At 46.8% G+C, this 17,061-nt stretch overlaps 1 protein-coding gene across 6 annotated transcripts in view; it reads left to right on the forward strand.

Moving 5' to 3' along the window:
• The window catches only part of CDYL (chromodomain Y like), a 243,142-nt gene extending 226,597 nt beyond the window's left edge, over positions 1-16,545 (forward strand). For all 6 annotated transcript variants that reach the window (XM_070585015.1, XM_070585012.1, XM_070585014.1 and 3 more), the window contains 3 exons: positions 4,630-4,840; positions 15,162-15,305; positions 16,188-16,545. In XM_070585015.1, coding sequence (XP_070441116.1) covers positions 4,630-4,840; positions 15,162-15,305; positions 16,188-16,346 — 514 coding nt within the window. In that variant the 3' untranslated portion in view covers positions 16,347-16,545. The remainder of the gene's footprint in view (positions 1-4,629; positions 4,841-15,161; positions 15,306-16,187) is intronic.
• The last annotated feature ends 516 nt before the right edge of the window (positions 16,546-17,061 follow it).

Raw genomic sequence — 17,061 nt, forward strand, 5'->3', positions numbered from 1 at the left:
TGACGGATCTTCAAAGACAGGTCTTATGGGCGCTGCTGTGAGAGCCCATCAGAGGGGTCCCAGAACCCCACAACTTGGGGTTATAGAGTATCACCTTGGCCTTTTATAACATTTTTAATCATTTTCAGAATTACTATCTTTCCTCATACTGTACACACATGTGCACATATGTGCATGCAATACAGGGGCTTATCTATTCCTTAATCTTTGTGAGCATTACCATTTTTTAGGCTATCATATGATAGTTATTGTTTTCAAAAATAGCTTGAAATTTTATAATCCGATTTTATTAAGTATTATTTCTGGTTTCGTAAGCAATTTCAAACTTATATACTAGATGGGACCATCTTGTTACTCAATTTCGAATTAGACTTCTTGGTCACTGCACATAATTCCTTGACAGATTGTCAGTACCTCTGAGACAACGTGCAGATGTTCCTAGTTATTAATCCATCCCATCCTTTCATGATGAATTACGTGAATTTAATTTTCATTTTTAAAATACAAACTGCTATACCTCAGATGGTGTCTTAGTATATTTTCTGTAAGATCACACTGACTTTACACATAATATTGTGATTTGGGATCTCTGCTGTAGTAAGAGAATAGGATTTCCACCACTGCCTTCTCAGTTCTGGCTCACTTGCCCGCTGGAAGTTTCCCTAAGCCCTGCTGAGTCTAGTCCAGCCTGGACTTCCAGTGTTAATCACGCTGCAGTGTTGGGTTAGGAAAAGCAGAGGAAAGACAGATCAAGAGACCTCATTTGTTGAACTTGTAGGTCACTTTAAATGTTTATTTTCATGAGCTGCCCACTCCCATTTCTTCTCCAAACCCTCCCGCTCCCATGCCACTCTCCTCACTCCGCACAAAAAGCTGAATTAGTATTCTAGGGAAAAGCTAAATCCTCCTTTAGGGAAATCCACTTGGTTCTTCTTAAAATGAATGTATTTTTGTCAATGTGAATTTTTCTTAATGGCAGGATCCGGAAAATAATTCATTATACCAGATTCAGTTAACCTTTACTCTTGCTCATTTGCATTTAAATTAATTTTTATATGTAGAAGTTTAGCTTATACGTATAAAGCTTTTGGCTTATACACATAAAGCTATTCCTATGTATAGTTTTTGTTTCTATGGTGTCTTGTCTCGAATTCCTTAAACTTTGGGGCAAAGAATGTCATTGTAGCAAGTTTCCAAAAGAAAAGTGAGAAAGAGGAAAATTAGGTTTCACGTGGATTGCCAGGTGTCCACACAGCTCATTCTTTTATCAGGATTGTTGGTGATAACCACTGTGCAGATTAATTGTAATAAAAACATTCAGCACATTAGTGATAACAACAAGATTATTATGATCAGCTTAGAATATTAGGCTTTTGAAGTCTTGGGTCTGAGGGCCATGAGCCTCCTTTCCCCAGACGGGGGAGGGTCTTCTACACCACGAGTGAGGCGAGAGCAGCAGGGCTTTGGGGGGGGAACAAAGTGAGTGAGTAACTGCCCCTGTGGGCTGCCCTCTTCCCCATTCAGTCCTGCTCCCTACAGTCACAGTGACGGGAGAGCACAGCTGAGACAGGGCAGTGAACCGACTGTTAAAACTTCTGACCCCAGGGCCTCATGTTCCCTCAACAGTTCCTAGACTGTCACGCTTCCGTGATTTTCTAACTCTTTGGTGATGTCTGTGAAGTAGTAAATGTTCTTAAAAGAATGGATATAATTTTGGTTTTGTTTAATTATAAATCTTTTTAAGCTAATTTTGTGGCAAATATAATTTCTTTCCTTTCCCTGCTATACTCAACACTGCCTTTCACTCAATTCACAGATAAATCAAAGGAAACTGAAATTTTAATTCAGTATGGTACATTGAGCACGTCTGGGTGTTCATTTGTTTTGATTTTAAGTTTTAAAATATACTTGCTTTTGGGGCTGGCCCTGTGGTGTTAGTGGTTAAGTCTGGCATGCTCTGCTTTGGTGGCCCAGGTTCGTGGGTTCAGATCCTGGGTGCAGACCTACACCGCTCATCAGCCAGGCTGCAGCAGCATCCCTCATACAAAATAGAGGAAGATTGGCACAGACGTTAGCTCAGGGCTAATCTTACTCAAGCGAAAAAAGAGGAAGATTGGCAACAGATGTTAGCTCAGGGCCAATCTTCCTCACCAAAATAGATATATACACGTACACACATTTACTTTACGCCCACCAAAAGCAACAGGCAGGCCCTCTTTGAATGCGGGGCTCTTGAGAGCTTCATCCCCCGGCCTGAAGGCAGCCCCTGCCTCCCCACCTGCAGTCTGTGGCTCCATGTCCAGCTCACATGACTAAGCTTTGTGGCCCTGGGAAGTTTGTACTCAACAGAAAAGCATTTCTATGAAACGTTTTGTTTATTTTTTAAACAAAACAAATTTCTCTGTGGACCATGGTTGTTCTGGCATGGTCACACGTCACAATGGCCAGGTCGTGTCCTCTGAAATGGGAAGAGGTCCTCAGTCATGCCCCTCCCAGAAACAGCCACAAGTTTCAGATTAAGTTACTATCCCAGGCAAAAATAAAAATAAAATCATCTTTTTAGGGGGGAAAAATTCACTTCCAAACAGTTTCTTCAGCCTGTTAAAATCTAAGCTTAGAGTTTGCAATGTCTACTTTGGAAACAGATTTTTTTCTTCTATACAAACATATAACATGAGAGGGAAGACTTCTGCATGGAACAGTTAATCCCTTCTGCCGTTTCTCTGTAGAATACTTCATCCTTGCACTGTTCTGGTCATTCTTTCCGGACTAACCTGCCATCCCATCCGTGGTCTCCAGACGTCGTTAGCGCTGGAGCAGTTCCTGCCTCGCCCGTTCACGTGAGGCGGGTGCACGCCGGGCTGCTCCAGGACACCCAGGGAGACACATTTTGAAAGCGTCTGCTCTGTATCATGGAAACAATTCCGCAGTTACCTTTTCAAGAGTCATCAGTAACTGGGCATAGAAAATATATATCCATCATGTATCATTGACCCAAAATCCTCAAAAGGTGGCACAACTGAAGTAGCTTCGTGTAAACTGTCTATGATTATTTCAAGAACCCATTTAAAAGGTTCTCTGGCTCTTTGTATCTTTAAAACCTAGTGTGATCTTTTCCAGCAGTGCCTCAGAGGGCTCTCTCATTTAGAAAGGCTTAGTGTAACTCATTCATTTGAATGAGTTAATTCTCACTCCATGTCCCGATCCCACAAACCTTGCGGGATCCTGGGGCCTGGCTTAGGTCTGTTTGCTGACTGCAAGGTACCTTGAGAACAATCCCTGAGCTAGGCTTGCAAGCTGCCAAATTCTGCACTTACTCCTCTCCCCTGTTCTTTACACACACACAGACACACACACACACTCTCACTCTCTCTCTCTCTCTCTCTCTCTCTCTGTGTCTGTCTCACAACATACTCACACTCCCACCCGTCCCTGACCTGCCCTCCTACAAAAAAATACATGACCCCTCATGTCAGGATTGGAGGAGGAGGGGAGACGAATCTGAACAGACTGCTCTGCCTTTGAACTGCTGACTTAGAGAGAGTACCCAGATTGTTTTCAGTACCAAAGATGGGGGTTGAATTTAGAATTTAGAATTAGTTCTGAGCTAGAATAGTTCTGACGTGGAACTCAGACTGCCTGAAAGGAATTATCTTGTATTTGTTTTTGTGTGTGTTTGTCCCTTTCTGCACCACGTTAAATGATAACAAGAAACCACCTCTGCATGTAAAATTAGATGCTAGTGGTGGGAAGAAGATGCACATTCCCAATACGGTGTGGCACCAGCCTACCCTAGATTGAAAAGCAGCCTACTCTTCCAGCCTGATCCCAAAACAAATCCAAAAATAGCATTGGCTGCGTTTTGTGAAACTCCACTTCCTCTGTGAAGGCCGCCCTGTCCCTAGTCTTGTTCTCCTTTGAAATCCTGCTGTGACTGTATCGCACAGCACACAGTGGAATACAAAGTGGTGTGGAGACATGTGTCTGTTGCTCTTGTTTGGACTTCTGTCTTAATCCAGCCCGTAAGCTTCATGCCTCTACCTTCCCCAAGCCATTCAGTCTAGTTCTGTATAAACCCAGGAAATATCTGTTATTTCCAAATAATCAATGAGCTGTCTGAAATCACAAACCAAGTCCAGACTCAGACCCCATGGTTCCTGACCCCAGTCCACTAGTCTTTGCTCGACACCAGGCAGTCTCAGTATGCCTCGTGCCAGGTTTTCTCTGGGAGAATTTCTGGATTCGTCCTCTGAAGCCCGTAGTGTTTATTGGGCTCCTTGTGTCTTAAAAGGAAGAAAGGGTGAGGAGAAAGACAGAGTGGTCATAGAGCCCAAGAGCCAGGTGCAAATACAAGAGCAGCCTCTGGCTGTATTTTACCCGCACACTTCACAGAGGTCCTGTAGCAACAGCCACTTGCAGCGTGGCCTCCAGGGTGTCAGTAAGCCTTTACAACATGCAGTAAATAAACCCATGATCCACAGCTTCTGGGAGAAGGCCTTCACCTCATCCCAGCTCTTAGTGATTTCCACGCAGTTTACATCTCGTTAAATTGAATTCCATAATGGTAGATTTTTCTCTTGCTCAAATACACAATGCTTTGAGTAATTCCTCATTTATTTTTCATTTTAGAAACTTCGTGAATACTTTCATTCAGTTTAAGAAGCCTATTATTGTAGCAGTAAATGGCCCAGCCATTGGACTAGGAGCATCCATATTGCCTCTTTGTGATGTGGTTTGGGCCAATGAAAAGGCTTGGTTTCAAACACCCTATACTACCTTCGGACAGAGTCCAGATGGCTGTTCCACCGTTATGTTTCCCAAGATTATGGGAGGAGCATCTGTGAGTACCTCTTTTTTAAAAATCATTCTAGAAAACTTGCTGAAGAAATCTAGTTTGCTTATTTTCTAAATATATGCAGGGCATCATTCTGTGGGGACTTTCCATCAAAATGCACTTGTAACTCAGTTCTTCATTAACTCATATTCTTAATTCATGAAATCATAGAAGGCTTTCATTCTTTGAACGTTTATTGACACTGTTTTGCATCATTTCCTGTAGAAGGACCTCATTCAGTGAGGAATCTATATCTCTGTCTAATTAACCCTGACATCCACTATTAGTAAATACTCAGTTTGTAACCCAAACAACAGAATTTGCAATCAAAATATTCTGTACCTACTAGCCTAAAAGCTGCACTTTTAAGAGAAAGCGATGAGGGAGCAAGTGGCTTAGGATATGAATTTTCCCCATATAATTATGGAATTTTATTTCTTAACTGCTTAATTCCTCCATAACAGTAGTTTGTGTTTGTATATAGCTTGTGACTTACCATGCAGTTAAATGTGTTTCATTCCTTTTTCCTCGAAATAAGGCGAGAGGTAGGGTCCTGGGTTGGGGTCTTCAGAAGGAGGCACTAAGGCGGAGTTTGGCATGAAGGAGAAATATTAGGTAGGCAACACCAGTTGAAGGAGGAGAGGAAGTTGGGCTGGGCAGAGGGAGAAGTTGAACTGTGAGGCAGGCCCCAACGAAGCTTCGACTACACCATGGGGGGCCCCAATGTATATGTGGCCTGTCACGGTTGTCCTACAGTGGACCAAAATGGCTGGTTCCTTTATGTCCGTCATCACTGCATGTGGGCTGCCCTGGAAGAGCCTGGGGCCCGTGGACCAGGTGGCTCTCAGCAGCAGAGGGTGTCCCCGAAGGAGCTGATGGCTGGCTGCTGACAGCACTACCAGCACCTGAGCAGCAAGACTCCCTTGGAGGGGATCTCAGCAGCACATCCCCGTGTCCACCACAGTCCACCCCTTGTCCCTTCACATCTGCCTCTTCATACAGGTTTAGGGGGCAGCTCCTCCAGGCTTCCAGGGGGCTTCTCCTCCTGGGAGATATTAACTGGTGGTAACTGTTGTGAGAGGAACCACTGGGTGGTCAAGTTAGTGGGTAAAGGTATGATGAGGAAAGGCTATTTGCATCCCCTCGTTACTGTGATGGGAACGAGACTCCACGGCAGAGGAGCCTGGCAGCACCACCTCACTGGATGATCACCACTTCACCCAAAATAAGACATGTTGGCCACAGTTCACACTGATGTGATATAGCATCCCTCCGCCCACTCCTGCCAATCATGCATCCCCCCAGTCTGATCCTGAGAGAACGCCAGACAAGACCAGGTCACAGCACAGTGTACAGATACTGAGCAGTGCCCTTCCAGAGAGCCAAGGTCCTAGGAGTCACCAAGAGACAGGAAGCGTCACAGACTGGAGAGACTCGGGACCTGAGAGCTCGGTGCAGTATGGGGTCTCAGATGGATCCTGGGTCAGAAGGCACGGGAGTGGGAAAATGGGCGAAATTGGTCCAGGGTTTGTAGTTTGGTTAATCATATTGTATCGGTGGTAATTTTCTGGGTTGATCGTTGTAAGATGTTATATAAAATGTTAAGGTTCAGGAGAGCTAGGTGAAGCGTTTACAAGAAGTCTGTACTGCTTTTGTAATCTTTCCATGAGTCTAAACCTACTCCCAAAACAGGAAGTGGAAAATAGTTTAGAATACAGAAATGTAAAGGAGGAAGAAGTTTAGTGGACAAATCGTAGCCCCCACTGCCACATCTGGTCTCAGAGCCACCCCTCATCCTCGTCATCTCCCTTCCTGTTCTAGACCCCCTCCCCCCACAGCTGGCACCTCTGCTGGCCTCGGTGGCCACCCTGGGGTGGACACTGGTCCCTGAAGCGCCTGAGGCCTGGTCACCATGACCCGCTCAGGCTCAGGTTGCTGCACTGGAACATTTACGGCCGCAGCTGGGCAGGGGAGGACCAACAGGCTCCTGGTGGGCCCTGGGGCTCCACACATCCCCTCTCTCCACACACTTCTGTAGCTGCTCCCAACTCCTGACAGTGGGGAGGGTCCCCTCCTCGCCCGCTGGGCCTGGGCTCAGGGACACCAAGTGCCCAGGCAGTGGTTGTGGCTTTAAGTTCAGTGGGCCTCTTGCTATGTCCGCTGGCAAAGTGTGCCCCCTTTGGGACCAGCAGAGCCCACGAGTTGCAAGGACAGAAAGCACAACATCCCTCAGGGGATCGTTGCGAGGAATGTGCAGCCACTCCTGCTTCCACCCCTTGTTTCCCAGACACAGTACCACATTAAGGTCTTTGACGTAGTGTGTGTACTGTGAATGGTAAGACAGTGCCTGTCCTCATGGAGCATACCTCCAAACGGGGCTCCACCTCCACCTCTGGCCATCCCAGTGCTCCTTCAGACCAGCAGCTTCTAGAGGTGTTGAATGTCACTCAATCAGAGGACCCCGTGGTCATGGGCCCACTCCCACACCTCCTTTGCTGTGAGGGGCATCCTCTGGTCTGGCACAGTGCTCTGTGGCGTCCCATGCCAGCGGACCAGACACTCCATAAGCCTGAGTGATGCTGCCTGAGGACCTGCAGGCAGGAGAGCAGACCCTGGGTAAGCTTCTGCTCCTGTGGAAACCGTCAGCTTGCTGCCAGGTGGCCAGCTGGCTAGTCTCCTCGGGAAGGGCGCCACAGGGTAGCTCAGCAGTGGTGTCTCCTGCTTGCAGGTGGACATCCAGTGGCAACAGTGGCTGAATCAGCCTCAAGAAGTTTAATAAGCTGTTGAGATCTGTGTCTCATACCTCAGCCACTCCATTCAGGTGTCCATCATGCCAGCACGTGACCAAGACTGGCCAGTGTCAACTGCCGTGCTGTTTAGTTCCTCTTCATGGTGGGTGCTCTCTGGTGGACACTGACATGGCACAGCAGTCTGCACACTTTCCCAGTCATCCATCCACACGCCTCTACCCCGGACCTCCTTGTCCCTGGTCTTTCAGGCCCCTGACCAGCCAGCCAGGCCATTCACCGCTGCCCTGAGTCTGTGTGTTCTAACTTTGATCCACTGCTCCTACACCAGGTGGGTGACCAGGTGTATCTCCCGTTTGAGAGCATTTGCCCTCACTACAGCCTTCTCGAGCCACTCCTGACGGAGGCTTGAGTGAAGTTGCCATCACAGTTTGGCTTGTACTCCCACACACTGAGCCAGCCCACCCGTAAGCCAAACTTGCTCATAAGGACTCCTGCATACAGCTGCACGTGTGTACTGAGGCAGGGCGCTGGTACCCCAGCGGTGGGTGACATGGGGTTTGGGCCACCTGCTTGTGCAGCTCACCTGTGCCCTCCAGTGTTTGTGCCTGATCCCAGCAGTGCATCTGCCACGGGCCCTGCCTGGCTTTACTCCTTGGTGGGCCTGATAGAGCTCAGTTGGTGATGGACATTCCAGTGTGTGGTCACTTGGTGTCCAATGATCAGGTATTCTGTCTGTGCCAGGAGCCAGTAAGCACCACAGAATTATTTTTTAAAAGGCCCACACTTCTCTGCTGTGGGCAGCACACCCTCCTCCAGAAGCCCAGAAGCCTGCATGCGATCCTCCTCTGGCAATTCAGGATCACTTAGCCTGGGCCATCACTGTCTCTGTGCTTCTAGGAGCCATCCCAGGAGTGAGGTCACATCAGCTCCAGGGCACCTGCCAGGGTGTTAAATCTTGTTTCTCAGGATAGCTCCCAAATTGGTGAACCCCCTGCCCCTTTGAACCTGGGTCAAGCACCCTTAGAATTTAGTCCCACATGTTCTGGCCGCTCCCACCAGCACGTTCTGGCGAGATCATGCAGCTCTGCTGGAGGAGGAGGCACGTTACAGGCCTGGTGGCCAGGAGAGGAGTTGGGGCAGGGCTTAAGGGGAGCAATGCCATCTTGTAGAGAGAGACTTCCACATTGTCTTGGAGCAAGGGGGCAGCACTTGTTCTTAATAGGGACAGGTGGGCCATTTCTACATGCTCAGAGAGCTCACAGGAGTCTCGGGTTCAGAGTTTGAAGACATCCACCCAGAAGTCCCCATGCGAAGTTGAAGGGTTTCCTCCCCCCCCCCCCCCCCATCCCTCCCGCAGCCTAACAGACTCTCCTTGAGTGGGTGATTAACTTTGTCTGGAGCTTGGCCACTCTAACTAATGAGTCCTAGGTCTGGGTCTGAATCTGGGTTTCAGCTTTGCCGTCTTGCTACCCAGGAGCCCCTCAGCTTGCATCAGTGGTGACTAGCAATTGCCATCCCATCACCTGTGAGAGATTTAGCACTTGGATCACCACCTGTGCTGGATGCCCTGGGTGCTCTGCCTAGCCTGTGACGGGGGTCCTTGTTGCCAGCCAGCTAGGGAGTGATCCTGCTCCAAAATCCCTCTCATCACCACTCTCTGTCCCACTCCCACCTGTCACAAGTTGGCTTCTCTGGACGCAGAGGCTAAGGTGGCTTTTGGCAGGCAGGACGTTTGTCAGCTCTGTCAGGGCAGGCGTGACGCAGGATTGGGCAGAGGGTGAAGGTGAGCTGTGGTGCGCCCCTGCTAACCCATGTCCCCATGCTCCGGAGCGTGTGTAGCCGCCACAGTTGTTGCAGGTGCCCCCGCCGCACCCCCTTGTTGAATGTGGCAGCCCCAGGGAAGGGCCCATCGTGGGTGAGGCTGCCCTAGGAGATCCTGCTGTGAGTTACCTGCTGTCAGCACTCCCGGCAGCTGGGCAGCGAGTGTTTCCTGGGCCGGAGGGAGGGTACTAGGTGGCACATCTATGTCCACCCCAAGTGGTGCTCCGTGTTTTACAGATGAGTAGCGCGTGTCTGAGTCCTTTGTCTTGTTGTTTTCACCATGCTGCATTCTTCTGACAGTTACTACCTATTCCAGTAGTAAGGAATCATCATTGTCATCATTAAAATCATTTTAAGGTCATTTTGAGTCATTACTCTAGAAGAGATTAAAATAATGGGGAATTCTATCCTCTCACATTGTATGACCTGACCTAAGTAGATGTCTGATGTTGACGCACATCCACAGGAAGGGCAGATTGGAGAAATATTAAATAAACTTGACATTTGAACACATTTTGGGCAAAGGCATTTTGGAAGTGGAGCCTTTGAGCCAAATGCTGCTAAGGGGTGGAGGTCTTAGAGTTCACTGTGCTCAGGAAGCGCCATAAATAGCTTGAAGACGTCACTAGATGAAGGCCTACTCTTGGGTCTGTGGCATTTTTCCCCAGTGGTGAGCAAACATTACTTTTGCTGCTGCTTGTGATCTTCTGGTACCACTTGAGCAGCAGTTCTCAATGGGGGCAATTTTGCCCCATCCCCCACTCCTAGGGAGCAGGTGGCAGTGTCCAGAGGCTTGGTTGTCACGGCTGAGGAGACTCTAGAGGGCAAGGGCCAGGGTGCTGCCCAACATTCTCCAACCCAAAGGACAGCCTCCACACCAAAAATTTATCCAGCCCAGAGGGTCTTTGGTGCCCAGGCTGAGAACGCCAGCTCTAAAGCAAGAGCAGAGAACTTTAACTTCACACAATGTAAATTCTGCACTTTTTGGTCAGAGTATTTGACTAAAACGTCTATACAGAAAATGAATAAATGTAGTTGAAGTGAATCATTGTGACGACTCTTGTCGTAAATGGCTGCCCATGCGATGCAGTTCCTTTCGTGAGCTTTCAGCAGCCTGACAAATGGCTACAACAAGTTTGGTTTTCCCCACTTGATATGTGCAAAACTGCAAGGAGGATAAGCTAAACAGCATCATATTATCTGGGTAAGAAGAACATGCAGATAAAGCCAGCCGTGAGAGTCTCCTTCCTTACGGGTCTGCTGCAGGGAGGGAGGTCTCCGGAGCCAAGCTGTAGTCACAAACCATGCGAGTTAGCCTAGGACATTCTTCTGTCCCTCCCTGTCCCTGTGGACATTCATGGAGCACCAGACACTGCAAGGTCACAGTCCTGTCTCCGGGACCACCCCTGTGAGCCTCTACCCTCAGGAAGCCTCTTGGGCTCTGTGATTGACACCTGAAGGGGCCTGAGTAGAGGGGAGCACTGAGCTGACTAACATGGGCTCCCCTTGATAAACATGGCGGCTCTCAGTCCTGATGGTGTGTGATGCTGGAGAAGCACCCAGTGAAGGCTTACCCTGAGTTTACCATGGAGAGCTGCCCTTCTGAGGAGACAGAATAATGTCCCCCAAAGATGTCCACGTCCTGATCCCCGTGTGGGAGACAGAATAATGTCCCACCCTGAGTTTACCGTGGAGAGCTGCCCTTCTGAGGATGTAGAGACTGGCCCGAGGAAGGAAGTGGAAGTGGCTGCCGAGCTGCCTCCATGAGATTGGAAGCGCCCCAGCCCCTCCCTGTGAAGCTGGTCAGGTGTCCTAACCACATCTCTTAATGAGATCTTTTTGGCTAAACAAAAAGAGGGCTCCCCCTCACTCTCCTCCGGCATTTCTCATTTGTCTGGAGGGAAACATAACTTTTTAAAAACAGTTGGATGGATGGATGAGTTTGCCCACCTTAGGTATTTCTGTGGGGTGTCCACATGTAGTCCCTTGTTTAGTCAGCCATCTTGGAACAAAATGGCAGCTAATAAATTTCCCAATGACCTTATCTTTACATGTCTGTTATTTGAGAAGTTAGAAACTTCTCACTTTAAAACTGCTGGAAAATGGTGTTGGGAAAACTGGACAGCCACATGCAAAAGAATGAAAGTAGACCATTATCTTACACCATACACAGAATTAAATCAAAATGGATTAAAGACTTGAATGTAAGACCTGAAACCATACAACTTCCAGAAGAAAACATAGGCAGTACACTCTTCAACATCAGTCTTAGCAGCATTATTTTCAAGTACTGTGTCTGACCAGGCAAGAGAAATAAGAAAAAATAAACAAATGGGACTACAGCAAACTAAAAAGCTTCTGCACAGCAAAGGAAGCAATCAACAAAATGAAAAGAGTCTAACAATTGGGAGAAGATATTTGCAAACCATGTATCTGATAAGGGGTTAACATCCAAAATGTGTAAAGAACTCATACAGTTCAACAACAAAGGAACTAACACAATTTAAAAATGGGCAGAAGATCTAAACAGACATTTTTCCAGTGAAGAAATAGAGACGGCCAACAGGCACATGAAAAGATGTTCAGCATCACTAGTTATTAGGGAAATGCAAATCAAAACTACAGTGAGATATCACCTCACACTTGTCGGAATGGCTATAATTAAGAAGACAAGAAATAAGTGTTGGAGAGGATGTGGAGAAAAGGGAACTCTCATACACTGCTGGTGGGAGTGCAAGGTGGTGCAACCACTATGGAAAACAGTATGGAGATTCCTCAAAAAATTAAGATTAGAACTATTATGCAATCCAGCTATTCCACTGCTGGGTATTTATCCAAAGAACTTGAAAACGCAAATGCGTAAAGATGTATGCACCCCTATTTTCACTGTGGCGTTATTCACAATAGCCAAGATTTGGAAGCAACCTAGGTGCCCATTAAGGGACAAATGGATAAAGAAGATGTGGTATATATACACAATGGAATACTACTCAGCAATAAAAAACAATGAAATTTGGTCATTTGTGACACCGTGTATGGACCTTGAGGGTATTGTGCTAAGTTAAATAAGTCAGACAGAGAAAGTCAAATACCATATGATCTCACTCATAAATAGAAGATAAGAACAACAACAAACCTATAGATACAGATATTAGATTGGTGGTTACCAGAGGGGAAGGAGGAAAGGCGAAAGAGGCATGTGTGTGGTGATGGATGGTAATTGGTCTTTGGGAGGTGAACATGATGTCTTCTGCACAGAAATTGAAATATGATGTTCACTTGAAATTTATATAATGTTATAAACCAATGTTACCTCAATAAAAAAAGGAAAGAAAAAACTGCTGAAAATTGCATTTGTGAGAACATGCTCAAACTGAATGTATTTAATCTTGCCAGTCTTACCAAGGGAGTTTTTCTTATTGGTTTTATTTGATGACTGTAATTTAAATCAACTCTACCTGTACTTATGTGAGAAGCATTAACAACCTTGACTCAGTCCTACCATTCATACTTTTGGGTAAATTCAGAAATGCCCTTAGTTGTCCTGCACATCTGGACTAGAGAAAACGAAGGAGGGAAGGAATCTCCAGTGACAGCAGGTGCAGAGTTAGCCTGCCTCTGGAAGGAGGAAGACGGGTGGCAATGACAGCTCACTTCCTGGAGGGGAGGATTGCTTTGCTGGGCTGTCGGCCCCAGCCTGGCTGGACCCAGCCTGAGAGAGTCAAGGAAAGGGAAGGAGAGACACGGAGGGAAGAGAACAGTAGTAGGGCTATGAATTGACCTCCAGATGGCAAGAAATAACGTTCAAAAAAGTGCCTGGGGAGGACAGAGAGGGCCCCGCGGAGGGGCTGGGGAAGAAATGCGTGAAGGATGCTTGCTCTTCGTTACTCCCCACTCCCCAGGGGCACACGGCCTGGCATGTGGTTTGCATCCTCTACCCAAGCTAAGACCCTGTGGTTCAAGTTGGTCTTGGGAACATACTTCACACTTGAGTGGTTTAGTTGTGATGTTTTCTTCACTGTATGTTGAGAGTAAAAGACACACAAACTAGGAAAGTTAAGTTCTGTGTTACCATGGAGCATGGCGTGCACTCAGTCATTGCATCAGGATCTCCGCTCCCATCATCTTAGAAGAATTATCTTAACAGCTAACAGTAAGGTTAAGGCACATTTCTAAATCTGTTGTTTTTTAAGACGTCTTCACTGAGAAGTGGTGTTCAGGGGTTTTGTAGAACATCTCCAAACCTTTCAAGTGCTCCTGTCTTTGCCCTAGACTTGGCTCTGAGCTCCACTTTGGCGGAGCCTGTTATCTGTGCTAAGTGATGGACAGTGGTGAGTGTTGAAACCCTTGCAGGTCCTTCTTGTGAGGACCCCTGCCCAGCCCCGTTTCCCAGTCTCCATCTGCGTGGAAAGGGTGGGGAGTCAGCCAGCTATTTGCTTTGCCGACCCTTTATTAACGTGCTCCACAGACTACGCACTTCACCTGCCGTGAGCCATCTCGATGTGTTGACAGGAGGAGCACGGGGACTGTCAACCAAGGGACAGACTTCACAACTTCAAGGTCTTTCAGAACAGTGATTTTACCTCTTTTCAAAAGTGTGTTTTACTCAGAAGCTCATCGTCAAGTTGTCTTAGTGACCATCAGTCTTCAGGAGGGTTAACCGTGCAAGATAAACTACAGACCGGAAATTGTCACATCAAAATAGTGGGAAGTGGGGCTGGCCTTTAACTAGTGGTTAAGTTCACTGCTCCACTTCAGTGGCCCAGGGTTTGCAGGTTCAGATCCCTGGCACAGACCTACACACCACTCCTTAAGCCACGCTGTGGCAGCGTCCCCCATACAAAACAGAGGAAGATGGGCACCGATGTTAGCTCAGGGCCAGTCTTCCTCACAAAAACAAATAAATAAATGAAAGTAGTGGGGAGTTTCTTTGTCAGATGTATGTTCTGCCCTTTTCTCCTTATTTCAGCATCTCTGAGTCTGTCATCTGAATGAGATCAAATCCATACACATTGTGTTGAGACCTTAAAAGTGACCTAGAATCTAGGACTAAGTTAAAATCAATTTTATGTATATTTATACACACAATTTTTTTTAAACAAAAACAAATGTTAACTTCTCCAGTGACTCATGGGAAGTAGAGTCAGGCCTTCCTAAGCAGACTACAGTTAGTGGTCATTTTGGACAAATTCGGGTCCTGGGTATTTTATTTTAACGTCCAAGCAATAAAACACGCCTCCAAGTTACACTCAGCAGAGACATTCGCTGCGTGAGAACACTGTCTCTGTATGTGGAAAACCACTGGCCTCTCGCATGCAGAAAATACTGTGCTGTAGTTCTGGGACTGGTCCACATCCCTCAAATGACAAATTTTCTGGCCTTGCGTGTGCCTCAGTGTCCCAGGAAACCGTTCTGTGCGTTGCGTGAGTTGCCATGTAGGGATGGCTGACACTGGGAGGAGGTGGTGGGTGGAGAGGGATGTGCCAGTAACTTGAAGTGAACAGCAAATAGACCTTTTCCAACTTAGATTCCTGGTTACCTGCATGTGATTCTGTATTATATCATGAAATAAGCCTTTCGTATTCTTTTTAAAAAATCCCAGGCTGGGGTGTTACTTCCCATCTGCCTAGTTGATTGCACCTTGCGTGGTTTGTTCTCCGTCACAGGTTTGAGTTAGGGATGGATTTTCGGGTTGGGTCTTCCCTGCCCACCTGCCCCTCACCTTTCTTGTCAGCACCAACTCTTCTTCCTTTCAGGCAAATGAAATGCTGCTCAGTGGGCGGAAGCTGACGGCGCAGGAGGCGTGCGGGAAGGGCCTGGTCTCCCAGGTGTTTTGGCCCGGGACCTTCACCCAGGAAGTCATGGTTCGCATTAAGGAGCTGGCCTCATGTAATCCAGTTGTACGTCGAAATTCCTTCTCTTACTTTTTTCCTTTTTCTTACTATGACCTCTGCCTCCAGACAGCTCACACCTTGACCAGTATTTCCTAAGTCCCCCACATCTGCCCCCTGCCCCCTGCCCAGCCACCTTCACGGGAGACACTGATGAAGCCACTGCTCCAGAGCTGCCTGCTTCGTCCTCCCTTTGCGAATACCTAAGAATCACAGGAATGCACTTCGATCTGAGACTCAGTAACTGGAAAATGTCCTATGAAAGTCTACAAAGAACATTTACGTAGTTCTTACTGTTCCCAAAGCCCTTTCATCTAATCACATTTTTTTCCTCCCACAGTGGATCTAAGCTTTTGTTTAATAAATGTGCTGGGTAATATTCAGTCTTCTAACAAAATTTCATTTAGCAAATGACAGAATGAAGTATTATTTAATATTAACTGACATAACTCCCATCTAAGCTATCCCAGATAGATGAACAATGCTTATTGTTAAAATTAAGTTTTGGTTAGAAGATCCCTCAATAGGCATTCTCCAAGTTTTCATTGAGCATCGCAGCAGCTGACGTCTGGTCCCGGGGTCCACACTGGCCCGCAGCAGTAGCCTGGGGCCCAGGCTGGTCTTGATGCTGGGAGAGGCCCGGGATGCAGATAGCACAGCTCCCTTCTGAAATAGGTTGACAGCCACTTTGAAGTTGAGAATTTGTCCAATATCTAGTGTAAAATATACTTTATACATATATTAGGCCTGATGTGTATTGTGAAAAAAATGTCTGGTAGTCTTTCAACAGATAATTAGTCTAGTTTGATCATTGCCTCCATAAATTTGGGGCAAAATGGAGCCAGCGCTTGCAGACACACCCTGCTGACTGACGCTTGTTGTCCGGTCCAGGTGCTGGAGGAATCGAAAGCTCTCGTGCGCCGTAACATGAAGGTGGAGTTGGAGCAGGCCAACGAGAGGGAGTGCGAAGTGCTGAAGAAGATCTGGGGCTCGGCCCAAGGGATGGACTCCATGTTGAAATACTTGCAGAGGAAAATTGACGAGTTTTGATTGGCAGGCTGCCTGCTGATGACACTGGAATTGTATTGAGCAGGACATCTGTGACTACAATTTGCCCTAATTCATCACCACAGCCTGAAACAAGTTCACTTGTAGCTCACGCTTGGAGGCAGGACTTGAAATACCCAAGCTATTTATTATCAAGGAGTTTTTAAGTACTGTAACTTTAAAATAAACAACTACAAAGCTCCTTTGTCCAAACGTCATTATTTTATACGTAATCTGCACACAGGTATCAGAGTGCCTGGGGAGTGCTAGACCGCTCTCTGAAGCTCTCATTTTTGTTATCTTTGGCTAGTACTGTATAAAAAAGAAAACAAGTGTGTTTTGCTGGTTTGGGGTGGCAGAAAAGTCTGGAATAATGTTTGTTTTCCTTATTTTTTCTTTCTAGAACACAGAATCTAAAGAGGTATTAGCCAGCCTCACTCCCCTGCCCCAGGGAGAGAGAGAGAAAGATCTGAGATGTCCCTTTGTCTCCAAGAAGGTACAGATACCTCAGAGATGGGACATTCCTAATCAAAGGAAGACTTACCTATTACGATAAGTGTTTCTGGTGAAAAATCCACTGAGAAACATACCTCCAAACTAAATGTATGCTTAGGATTCATGCTGAGAAACCAGTTGATTTCTCCCTTGTTTTAATCTGTCCACTTCTTACCCAGTTAACGTGCAGAAACCACTGTGTGTCTAGAGGAAATCTTGTTCT

Source organism: Equus przewalskii, chromosome 19, assembly GCF_037783145.1.
Source record: "Equus przewalskii isolate Varuska chromosome 19, EquPr2, whole genome shotgun sequence".
In the NCBI taxonomy this organism is placed as follows: domain Eukaryota; kingdom Metazoa; phylum Chordata; class Mammalia; order Perissodactyla; family Equidae; genus Equus; species Equus przewalskii.